The sequence below is a fragment of the Urocitellus parryii genome, chromosome 2 (genome assembly GCF_045843805.1).
Source record: "Urocitellus parryii isolate mUroPar1 chromosome 2, mUroPar1.hap1, whole genome shotgun sequence".
In the NCBI taxonomy this organism is placed as follows: domain Eukaryota; kingdom Metazoa; phylum Chordata; class Mammalia; order Rodentia; family Sciuridae; genus Urocitellus; species Urocitellus parryii.
The window spans coordinates 119,704,213-119,716,375 of NC_135532.1; the positions used below are offsets into that span (position 1 = coordinate 119,704,213).

The 12,163-nt window shown below is 39.2% G+C and overlaps 1 protein-coding gene across 3 annotated transcripts in view; it reads right to left on the reverse strand.

The window, feature by feature from the left end:
* Positions 1-12,163, reverse strand: part of Rnf13 (ring finger protein 13) — a 115,062-nt gene that overhangs the window by 77,151 nt on the left and 25,748 nt on the right. For all 3 annotated transcript variants that reach the window (XM_026379869.2, XM_026379872.2, XM_026379871.2), the window contains 2 exons: positions 3,752-3,878; positions 52-132 (listed from right to left, as the gene is read on the reverse strand). In XM_026379869.2, the coding sequence (XP_026235654.1) occupies positions 52-132; positions 3,752-3,865 (195 nt within the window). In that variant the 5' untranslated portion in view covers positions 3,866-3,878. The remainder of the gene's footprint in view (positions 1-51; positions 133-3,751; positions 3,879-12,163) is intronic.

Genomic DNA, 12,163 nt, shown 5'->3' on the forward strand with positions numbered 1-12,163 from the left:
AAATATCCTTATTAGATACCTTGTGCCTTTATGACATTACTGTTTTCTTACCTTTAAGCCTTCAGCTGGAAGTCTATAACCAAATCTTGCTGGAAGATCATCAAATGTCTGAGATGCATTTTCCAAATTATACTAAATATAAAATTAAAAATAATGAGGTTAAAGCCAATTTATACGTAACATTAAAAAGTTTATGATAAAGTGTAATTTCCACAATTCTCATTATTGCTGCTTATCACAATAAAATCAAATGTGACAATGTGCATCTACTAAAACAGCAAAGAATATATACAACTTAAATACGACTGTTAAAATCTGATTCTGACTTCATACATTATTATCAAACAGCAACAATGACCCTGTCACATTAAACAAGCTACAGTTTTCTGAGCTTTTCTCATTGATAATTCCCTAGCAAGGAATTTTCTAGACAGAACACTTTTCAGCAAGAGAGCTCCATTTTATTTTTCTGTTATAAGGGTCTGATTGAACAAAAGACTCTATCTATGAAAGATGACTCTTCCCCAGTGAAAGAAGGGGAAATTATACTTTTAAGGACTTGTTGATTTTGATGTAAACTGAACATTTTTATCCAATGAGTGGAACAGTGGAAGGATGGAACGCAATGAAATGTACACACTGAAAAGCTGAAAGTACTCAGGCTTCTTCAAAACTTGCCCCTTCCATACAGATATTCAGTACTGTACAATATATACCAATATAATAAATATTATCGGTAAACGCAATATTTATCGATCATCCACTAACAAACAAAACTGTTCTTTTAGAAGACCATAGTAATGATACAATTGTGAGATGAAATACTCATAGTAAAGGTTTGCTTGGTCCTCCCATCCTTCTGTTATGGTCAGAGTTATGAAACACTCTTGCTTTATTTCAAGAAATTTTGTTTTGAAACTTTGTTTCAAAAGTTGCTTATTCACTCTGCATATTTAGTTTCCTCTTCCTTATTTCTGCTATTCTCAGTATTTACTGTAGAGTGAACATCACTGAAGGAGGAAGCAGACTCATCTCACAATGACATCACTCCTGCTGTCTTCTGAAAGCATTATTATTTCACCAGCATCTCTCTCCTTCCCCAGTACTAAAAGTAAAGCACCTTTTGTTTTACTAGCCTTGTTCCCGGTAAGAACACTTCTTTAAAACAATGTGATCTTGTTACCACCCACTGGGTGCACTCTGCTGTTCAGCATACTGACCTCACAACCATCAAGGAGCCAACCCTCTGACAAATGGAACCACAAGGCAGACTGGGGTGGACCAAAATCCAGTAGTTGGACTCCATGAAACAAAGAGTAAAATGCGATGGATACAACTTCTCAGTAAGAACATGGACGAAACTCAAAGGTAACAAGCCACTTGTGGCCTCTGGGCCTCAAGATATTTGGTGTCGATCTGGTCATCGCTAGACTCGGCTAGCTCTGCCAAGTCTAAACTTCCATTTTCCTATATGGAAATTCACATAATCAATAACATCACATTTCTTCAGGGGTCAAAGGAAAGAGAAACAATGAGATTAGAGACAAAACAGTCATCTAAAAGAAGCAAGGAGCAAATGCTATTAAAAGAAAATACAATAGCAGTAAATCCCCAAGGCTCTTAATCAGTTCAGACATTTACTCAAGCCCTCTTGTGTAATGAGCAGGCACCAGGAGCACAGAGCTTACTTAGTGAGCCACAGTCTGCCTCCCAGGTACTCAGATCTCGGGGCTTATGCAATAGTCAGCAAAGCACCAGAGAGGCATTTCCATTGCCCCTCAGAACTTTCAACTAGTTCACAAGCATGTTGACAGCCAAGAGGGAAACTTCAATGGACAAAAAGAAAAGGAAAATCAAGGAACTGGGCAGACAAACAGCACAAATCAACTGACACCTCTACAAAAGCAGCACCCAGTTCTGGTCCAGATGGAACTAGAATCAACATGCAGTTCAACTACTCAGCTAGGTACTGGTCAACTAAGACTTCAGGGATGCTCAGACTCAGCTGAAAGGAAGACCTAGCATCTCTACCTCCTACCTCACTCCTCGCCTTGCCTCTCAGTGCCTGCTATTCTAGCCAGCTCTCTTTCCAGTGATCTCTGCAGCATGCCCCTCAGTGCCAGCAGAGACAGATGCTCGAGGTGCCCCTGCTGGATGACATCACATAGCATATCCCACGCCTGCATGCCTGAGGCACGGGAAACAAGCCAGCAAGGAGGACTGATGCCCCTCTGTACTGTGCCTTTTTTTTCTGTCTCTATATGAATACCCACAGCTCCAGTAGTCTCATACCTTCTTGAGGATGAGAGTGAAGGACAATCAGAATAATTACAATGAAGATAATAAATGACATACAAGACATTTACCAGGTGTGGATACCACTCTAGTAGTTAACGCATTTAATTATCATTAACACTCCAGTTTTTTAAAAAGAAAATGGAGGCATCTACATTGGCAAAGTAATTCGATCAAAGTCACACAGCTGGTTGGAGTCATGGAGCAGTCCACTAAAAATCATTTAACTACCAGAGAGCTGGAGCACAAGATAAGAACCCATCTCAGACACAAAGAAAGAAAGGAAGGAGTGACAGGCACCAAACGCAACAGACGGACAAAAAGGAAGACCTCAAAGATGAGAAGGGAGACAAGAAAAACTCCATTCCCTGATCAGTCCATAAATCCCCTAACTCATTTCAAAAAGCATTCCAACAATATTCCAAGGCCTTTGGGGACCAGTTTAGAGGAGAGATTTGAATAACAATGGACTCAGTCCTTAAAGATTCTATTTCTACTCGACCTACACAAGCCACCTACACTCCACCTCTACTCCACCTACTCCAGACTACACCAGCAGAAGGAAAAAAAACTAATCCACCAGTTCTCTGGTAAAGAAAGTGACAGGGACTGAGGATCTCACATGGTCCACACTAAAGCTGCTCTGCCTTCGAAAACCAGCCTGGCTCACCCAAGTTCTACAAAGATCCTGGAATTTTCCGGAAGTGCTTTTTATATGCAGAAGCACAGCTGAGGACCACACCAAGCTTTAGTCAGCAACAATTCTGGTCCTTCTATCCCTTATCCAGTATCATTACAGTATCAAGAAAGTAAAAACAATAAATCCTTAGCAAAGACCTGGTGTATAGGACCATCTACCCACCACCCCCAACCCCACAGAGTTAATTCTTCTTTCCCTACCTTCACAAAATGAGAAATAGGAAATACAAGTACTTCCCATACAGAAGAGAGTAAGACGTGGCTGAGAGAACGACCAAGGTCTAGAGAGCAATCACTCTTTTTCTCTAAACACTTCTCCATTCACCATCAAAGAAAGGAGCCCTCTGCTGCTCTTCTGACTCGTTAAGGCTAACCTTAAATTGAAATTTTCTGTGTCTTGTAGTATTTCTTAAAATATCATTATCGCTACAGATGCTATTGACACCTCACAGTCATTAAATATGCTAGGTACCAAGAAAAACAGCAAGATTCTACCTGAATACACAAGCACGCAGGCAGGTATGCACAGGCACCTACCACACACACACATCAGGAGCGGTAGCACCTATCAGGTGATGTGCATGAGGTCTCACATCAGGTGTTAAACAATACAAAATGAAGACATGCCCCATTTTCAAGTACCTGTCCTTTGGGCAAGTCTGTAGGTACATATCTTCATAATATTCTGTCATTCAAGACTTTCATAAAGCCTTTCTTTAAGGAATGCTCAGACATGAATAAATTTTCCTGTACTTACAGCTAAAATGTCCGCCTCTACAGGCAGCAGGTTTAAGAAGGCAAAGAGCTGGACGGTCAAGAGGGTGTAGACTTGTGTAGCCGACAGCATGAGCATCCCTATGGAGAGCAGCATCGTGTCAAATCACCTGGAAGACAAGGACACAAACAACCATCAGAGTTGGTGCCTGTTCCATGAGAACAGTCATATGCCACTGAATTCCTAATGTTCAAAAATATCCACTCTAGTTACAAACGTGTTAGCTGACATTAAAATGAAAACACATTCCAGAAGCATAAGAATCCATATCATAAGCTTATCCATAAGCATAACCAGCACCTGCATGACTCACGGTGTGTCATACACAAAGCAAACTTCCTCCCACAGTGCAGGGTCTACTAACCCAATTTTAAGAAAAACTAAATTTCAATCCAAATTATGGTTTAAAACACACATAAGAAAAATTCTAGCCAGTGCAATCAGGCAAGAGAATAAAATAAAAGTGTAAAAAATAGGAAAGAAAGAAGTCAAAATTATCACTGCTTGCAGAAAATATGATCCTATACTTAGAAGATGCAAAAGCAATCCACCAAAAGACTGCTAATGCTAATAAACAAATTTGGTGAAGTAGCAGGTTAGGAAATCAACATACAAAAAGCTTTCCTACATACCAACAATGAATCTGCTAAGGAAGAAATCAGGAAAACTATTCCACTAACAATAGCCTTGAAAGAAAGAAAGAAAAAACTAGGAATAAATCTAACCAAGGAGGTGAAAGACCATTACAATGATAACTATAGAACACTGAAAAAAGAAACTGAAGACACAGAAGAAGGAAACCCTACCCCCACCCCATGTTCATGGATAGGCAGAATTAATATTATTAAAATGGCCATGCTACCAAAAACAATATAGAGATTCAATGCAACATCCATCAAAGTACCGAAGACATTCTTCACAGTACTAGAAAAAAACAGTCCTAAAATTCACTTGGAAGAATAAAAGACCCAGAAAAGCCAAAGCAATTCTAAGTCAAAAAAGAATGCTAGAGATACCACAATTCCTGCCTTTAAATTATACTGCAAAGCATTAGTAACAAAACTGCATGGTACTGGCATAAAAACAGTAAAAACAGACCAATGGCACAGAATAGAAAGACACAGAGACAAAACCACACAGATGCAATAATCTGATCCTTGACAAAGTGCCCAAAACATACAATGGAGAAAAGATAAGACCTTTTAACAAATGGTGCTGGGACAACTGGTTATCCATATGTAGAAGAATGAGACTTAATCCTTATCTCTTACCCTGCACAAAAATCAACTCAAAATGGATCAAAGACATCGGAATCAGACCAGAAATTATGCAACTCCTAGAAGTAAATGTATGAGCAACACTCCGATATATAGGCACATGCAATGACTTTCTCAATAGGCCCCACAAAGCTCAGGAAATAATACTAAGAATTAATAAGGAGGATGGCATCAAATTAAAAAGCTTCTGCACAGCAAAAGAAATTATTAGAAATATGAAGACAGAACCCACAGAATGGGAGAAAATCTTCACTACCCACTCTTCTGACAGAAAATTAATATCTAAAATATACAAAGAACTAAAAAAATCTTATCACCAAAAACCCCAATTAATAAATGGGCAGATGAATTAAGTAGGCACTTCTCAAAAGAAGAAATACAAATGGTCAACAGTCAGAATGGCAGTCATCAGATATACAAACAATAATAAATGCTGGAAAGGATGTAGAGGAAAAGGACGAGCTTTATACTCTTGGTAGGATTATAAATTAGTACAACCACTATGTAAATCAGCATGGAGTTTCCTCAAAAGATTAGGCATGGAACCCCCATATGACCCAGCCATAGCACTTCTCAATTTTTATCTTAATGAATTAAAGTCATCACACTACAGAGACATGTATACCCTCATTTATAGCAGCACAATTGACAACAGCCAAACTATGGAACCAGGCTAGGTGTCCATCAATGGATGAATGGATCAAGAAAAGGTGGTATATATACACAATGAAGTCTTATTCAACCATAAAGAAAAATAAAATTATGTCATTAGCAGGAAAATAGATGGAACTTAAAACCAATATGTTAAGAAAAATAAGCCAAACTCAGAAGGTCAAGTATGCTATGTTTTCTCTCATATGTGGAATCTAGAGAGGAAAAAGGAAAAGAAAGATGGGGCAGATCTCATGAAAATCAAAGGGAGATCAGTAAGGGAAGGGGAGTGGGGGGAGTGATACTGGCCAAATTATATTTTATGCATGTATAAAATATATTTGTAATAACAAATTCCGTCACTATGTACAATTATAATGCACCAATTTAAAAATGTGTAAAGAGAGGGAAAAAACAGAGAACATTTGTCTTTATTTTTTTAATTTGGGGGGCTGGGGATGCAGCTCAGTGGTAGAGCATTTGCCTATAATGTGTGACTGATCCCCAGTACCACAGAGAAATAAATAAATAAACTAGATTAAACTTTTTTTAGAAAACAACTGATGAAATTTTAAATGTTCTACAATTTTTAGGAATTTTAGTCTCGGCTCAAGGCAAATTTACTTTTTATTTACTCCTGTATGTTGTAACCACATTAAAGAATACAAAAAAAATCTGCTTATTATAAAGTATATATTGAATATCTCAAATCCAATATCCAATATCTTCAAAACTGGAAACTTTGAACAGCAACATGCTCAGAGTGTTTCAGATTTTGGAGCATTTCCAATTTCTGATTTTCAACTGGTAAAGTCGATGCAAATACTCTAAAATCCAAAAACTCCTAAGTCTGAAACACCTCTGGGTTCCAGCACTTTGGATCAGGGGTACCCAACCGTAACAGCCTCTGTTCTTTCCCTCCTAACACTCTGCCCCACAAATCCAAATGGCAACAGTGCAGCTACATTCTCCCCCTCCCCCCACCCCGCCCAATCACACCCAGGTCCCCACCTGGGTCCCTTTCTATCCTACAGCAAAAAGATAAGGTGAAAGGGCTACATGCTGGCCAAGTGAATGTCAAACCCTCACTGGCCTCAATTGATGCACAGCATACTTTCAAAAAAGTGAGGTAAAAACCTGTAAAAATGAGAGGCTTTCTCATGGATTATTTCATTAAATGCCCCCAACTCATGACATCAATACTGATGATGATTATTGTTGACAACTGCTGTGGGTTTAGCAGCAACCAGACAGACTCAATTTCTAAAGTTTTACTCACATACTGGAAGGGAAATACCTGAGAATGATTTTCAAGCTATCATCTTACAAAGCCATTAAAATCACAGATGAAAAAAAGATGAAAACATATTCAAGTATTGTTCCACAGAGACAGAAAAGAGATTCGTGGCTGACGGGGGAAGAGGAGAGGGGTTTGAGGGAGGTGGGAACAGAAACTAGTTACCACTATAGGCCTGAGAGTCCAGCCTTAGAAACACCTATTTGCAAGATTTTCCTTTGGCTGGCATTTATGAATTTAGGTTTTTAGATGGTTCCCACCATTTTCAATTAATAAGAGTTTAATGTAATTAAATTTTGCAGACAATGTGTTTCAGGCTGAACACCTGCTTTCCTTCTGGAGTCTGGACTCCTGGCACTCATTAGGCAGAGGGTATACACATCCACAGTCCACAGGATAAACCCCAGCACTAAGATCCTAACCAGCTGCCTCGGTGGACACCTCACATGTGTGCCACACTTAGTGCTAAGGACTGGTCACCCCTTGGTTCTTCTAGACCTTGCCCCCTGTGTCTTCTCCCTTTACTGATTCTGCTGTAATAAATTACAGCCAGGAGGACACATGGGCTAGTCCTATAGATCCCTGGAGTGAAGCACTGATATGGGCAATTTCTGGCCAGAAATCATAGAAACAGACAAATCCTCACAAAACAAGGAATGATTGCCATTAAATTTTACTAAGAAGAAAAAACATGTACCCTGTTGACTGGTGCCCTATTTGGGAAAATGAATCTGAATAAGAACTATGACTTTCCTTCTAAAGTTCCAGAATTTCCAGGAACCTCTGAGGTTAAGAGAGGGAGCAGAATCTGGAGAGAAAATAATTCTAAAGACAACAGACACAGGACCAATAACTACCAAAGCAGCAAACACCTGTCACTCCCCATGTGGCACGTGAGGCATGTCTTAAGTTGGCTGATACCCACAACTCCAAAGGCTCCATCTCAGATGAGGAAAATGCATACACTGATTTTGCCCAAGATAAACAACAAACAGTCGCAGAGCCAGAATTCACACCTCACAGTTGTCTCTCAAGTGCACATCCTAGGCCCACCTAACAGCAAAACACCAGGGCCAATGCCCCAGCCTGCAGCCACTCAAGACTCTTCCAGCAAGGGCCACAGCACAACAGTCACAGGATGTCTCCTTCCTCGACACTGCACATACATGAGTGTGAGAGAGAGAATGTGTGTGTGTAACAATATGCAGTGTGCTTTGGTTATACTTTTTGGCTTACTATCTTCTTAAAATTAATATTCTGGAATTTGGATTTTACAGTCTACTTACAAAACTAATTCTTGTTTATTGTAGGAAATGTGGAAAAAGTAAAAACACCAGTCTTCATATAAGGAAGAACCAACGACTACACTTTGATGCATGTGTGATTCTCCAGACTTCAGCTGTGAGTACATTCAGATATATATTTAGCTGAACATATTCTCTTGCTGGGGAGACATGGTACATATTCTCTTGCTAACTACATTCTCTTCACTTACTGCATTGTATTTTCCTAATTCATTAACCAAATTTGAAGAAGCTTTAAATTTTAAACCTTGTACCACAACATCCCGTCAAGGACCACTCCAGACAGCTGTCCATGAGACCCTCTGAGCTTCCATTCCTTTTGAACACTATATTTTCCTTACCTTATTTCATATATTGGGTTTCCATATGTGATGAGTTGATACAAAATGAGAATTACGGATTGGAAACAGGATGCATGATAGCTACATTCCTTATGAATGTTCCATAGTGGACAGAATGGGGAACCCTGTTGTTGGATGTTTCATTTAACTATTATAAATTCCATAATAAATATTCTTTTAGTAAATACAACAACAAATATTCAATCAACAAAGATATGTTCAACATCTCTAGCAATTAGAGAAATGTAAATTAAAACTACGCTAACATTTCATCTCACTCTAGTCAGAATGGAAATTATGAAGAATTCAAGCAAGGGTGGGGATTGTGGCTCAGTAGACCATATGTCTAGCATGTATGAAGCACTAGGTTTGATCCTCAGCACCACATAAAAATAAATACATAGAGGTATTGTGTCCATCTACAACTAAAAAGATACTTTTTTAAAAAAGAATGAAATTAGGGCATTTACAGATAAATGGATGGAGCTGGAGATATCATGCTAAGCAAAATAAGCCAATTCCAAAGAACCAAAGACCGAAAGTTTCTCTGATATGCAGATGCTAATTCACAATAAAGAGGGTGGGACTAGGGAAGAATAGAGATACTCTGGATTAGACAAAAGGAAGTGAAGGGAGGGGAAGGGGAATAGAGATAGGAAGGATAGTAGAACGAATCAGGTATTATTATCCTATGTGTATATGTGATAACAAACGGTGTGATTCTATATCATATACAACCAGAAGAATCAGAAGTTATACTCAATTTATTTATGATGTGTCAAAATGCATTCTACATTCTAATTAGAACAAATTTTAAAAATTCTTCTAGTTAAAGAACCTATGGGTACACCCTTAGGTTTTGTTTAGTTGTTTGTTTTTATTAAAGCCATAGAATCGGCTGATACTATAATAAATGCACTAAGAAATATGGGATCTAGGGGCTGGGGTTGTGGCTCAGTGGTATAACACTCGTCTAGCACAGGTGAGGCACTGGGTTTGATCCTCACCACCACATAAAGATAAATAAAGATATTGTGTCCATCTACAACTAAAAAATATTTTACAAAAAATAGAAAAAAAAAAAGAAAAAGAAATACAGGATCTAGTCAGACACAGTGGCACACACCTGTAATCCCAGAAACTTGGGAGGCTGAGGCAAGAGGATCACAAGTACAAGGCCAGCCTGGGCAACTTAGTGAGACCCTATCACAAAAATACATAAAAAGAAATAATATCAGATAGATCAGGGTCTATGTACCAGCATTGTTACATACAATAGTAATACAGTATAATTTGAAGGCAAAATGTTTTAATTACATAAACTGTTTCATCTTTAAAAGGAGAATAGGGCCTAAAAGATGCTCTGTAGAATAAATACAGTTATACACAGAAAGGGCTTACCGTGACAGTGAAGTATAGAAGGGAAAGACTTTAGATAGCAGATGACCCAGGAAATCCAGGAGAAGAACTAGAGCTGACAGGCAGACACGCTGCAGGAACATGGAGCTCAAGAGGGTGCTTCCAAAGACCAAGCCTACCTGTTAACTCTCAGCATGCCTTTCTTAGGAACAGCTCACACAAGGCCGTTACCTGCTCTGGACTAACAACTTGTTATTCTCAGTGTTACTCTTCATTTTCAGGGCTGAAGAATGTGTGCTCAGACTCCTCCACCATTAAAAACACACACACACACACACACATTACCCTGATCCAGACATGCACAATAGAGGCTCAAAAATCTTACACAATCCAACTGTCAATCAAAAGCTAAGAATGAGCAAAATTCTCCAAAAATATCCCTCCCACCTTAATAAAATTGGGCTTACAAAGACAGCAGCTGTCATTCTCCTTTCTCTGAGAGTGTTTTCTTATCTTCTTTCTCTTCCAATAAACATTGGTATACTTTTACCAAGTTCTGTGTCTTGGTTGAAATTCTCTTTTGAGAGAACACAATGCAATCTCCAGAAACACAGTGAGTGGGATGAATATAATTTGGGGAATTTTTGCTTAATATTTGTGGAACTTTGGTGTACATGTAAACAGGCAGTGATAAACAGTCTCATGCTCCACATCAGGCAGAGATTTAGGATCATCAAAAAATAGATAACTGAAGAATATAATTTTCACTTTAAGATAAAAGTGAACATCAAAAAGAAAAAAGAATATGTAAATGTAAGAGGCGGAGAGAGAAAGCAGAACAAAAAGAAATATTAATTTCACAAAAGTCAAGAGAAAAAAGAAACTTTGTAATAAATACAGGGAGAAGGAGGCAACTGGTCAACAGGCCAATGTCAGAGAAGAGGCGGGCAGGGCTAAGGTGTCCTCAAGAGCCTGAGACATGTAAGGAGTCTGTCTGTGCGTTCTACCAGTCCCCATTGCTCAATCCAACCTCTGTCCCCAGGATGCAGCCTGGTGGCTCTGTATCTTCATTCATGTGTCATCCAGAAACTAAATACTTTGGGGGGAGGTGGCAGGGGGGCCTGCAAATCCTATGAAATTATATGCTCAATTCTACGTATGTATAAATATATGTGGTTTCCATGAAAAATGTCTGTGGTGGTTAGCACATTCTTTTTTTTTTTTTTTTTTTAGAGAGAGAGAGAATCTTTTTTTTAGATGAACACAACACAATGCCTTTATTTTTATGTGGAGCTCAGAATCAAACCCGGGTCCCGCCTGCGCTAAGCCAGCGCTCTACCGCTGAACCACAATCTCAGACCCAGCACATTCTTCTAAAAAAAAAAAAAAAAACAACTCTTATTGTTGCTTTCTTTTTGGATTTTAGCTTAATTTTTTCCTTCTCCAAGAAACTTTCTGAGGATAAAGTTGAACAAGCTAAAATCTTTGACACCTTTCCCAGCACTCAGCCTACCAATTTAGTACAAACGCAGATCTACACACTTATCTGGCCTGTCATAATCCCACACCTCTGGCGAGTATGAAAGCTTTACTGGGATGAAGGTAAGAGTTCTCAAAAAAGATGCCTTTGATGTTGGTATGCTACTACCAGGCAACATTAATTACTGGAAAATGATTTCCTGATTGGTGAAAAGCATTTAAACTGGGAAGACCAGGGGTAAACCGTAATAGCTTACTACAAATCAAAGCACCTCTGAGCCCTGTGTGGTGTGTCCTTGAAACTGAGCAAGACCTGCAGGAAGTGGAAGCTGCTCTGAGCTATCAAGAAGCAGCTCCTTTCAGCACCTGTGAGTGTTCCTCTGGGGAGGTGATGCTGCCTACAGCCTGAGATCATGGTTTGCCATCCTGCACACACTGGGTGGGCAAGAAAGCACTCCTTGGAGGATGTAAGGCTTCCCGATGCAGATGTACTTCAGGTTGGCATGCTATGCTCCCATCTATACGGTCCAAAAGCGCTCAGGCATCTGGTGCCAGGGCATGGTGTACCTGTCACCGAGATCTGAGTGTCACTCAGAGTACGGGTTACCTCCACTGACACAGAGTGTGTGCTGTGCCCTTCTTCTCCAATACAAGTCTTCCTGGTCTCTCCTCATTGAATTATTTAA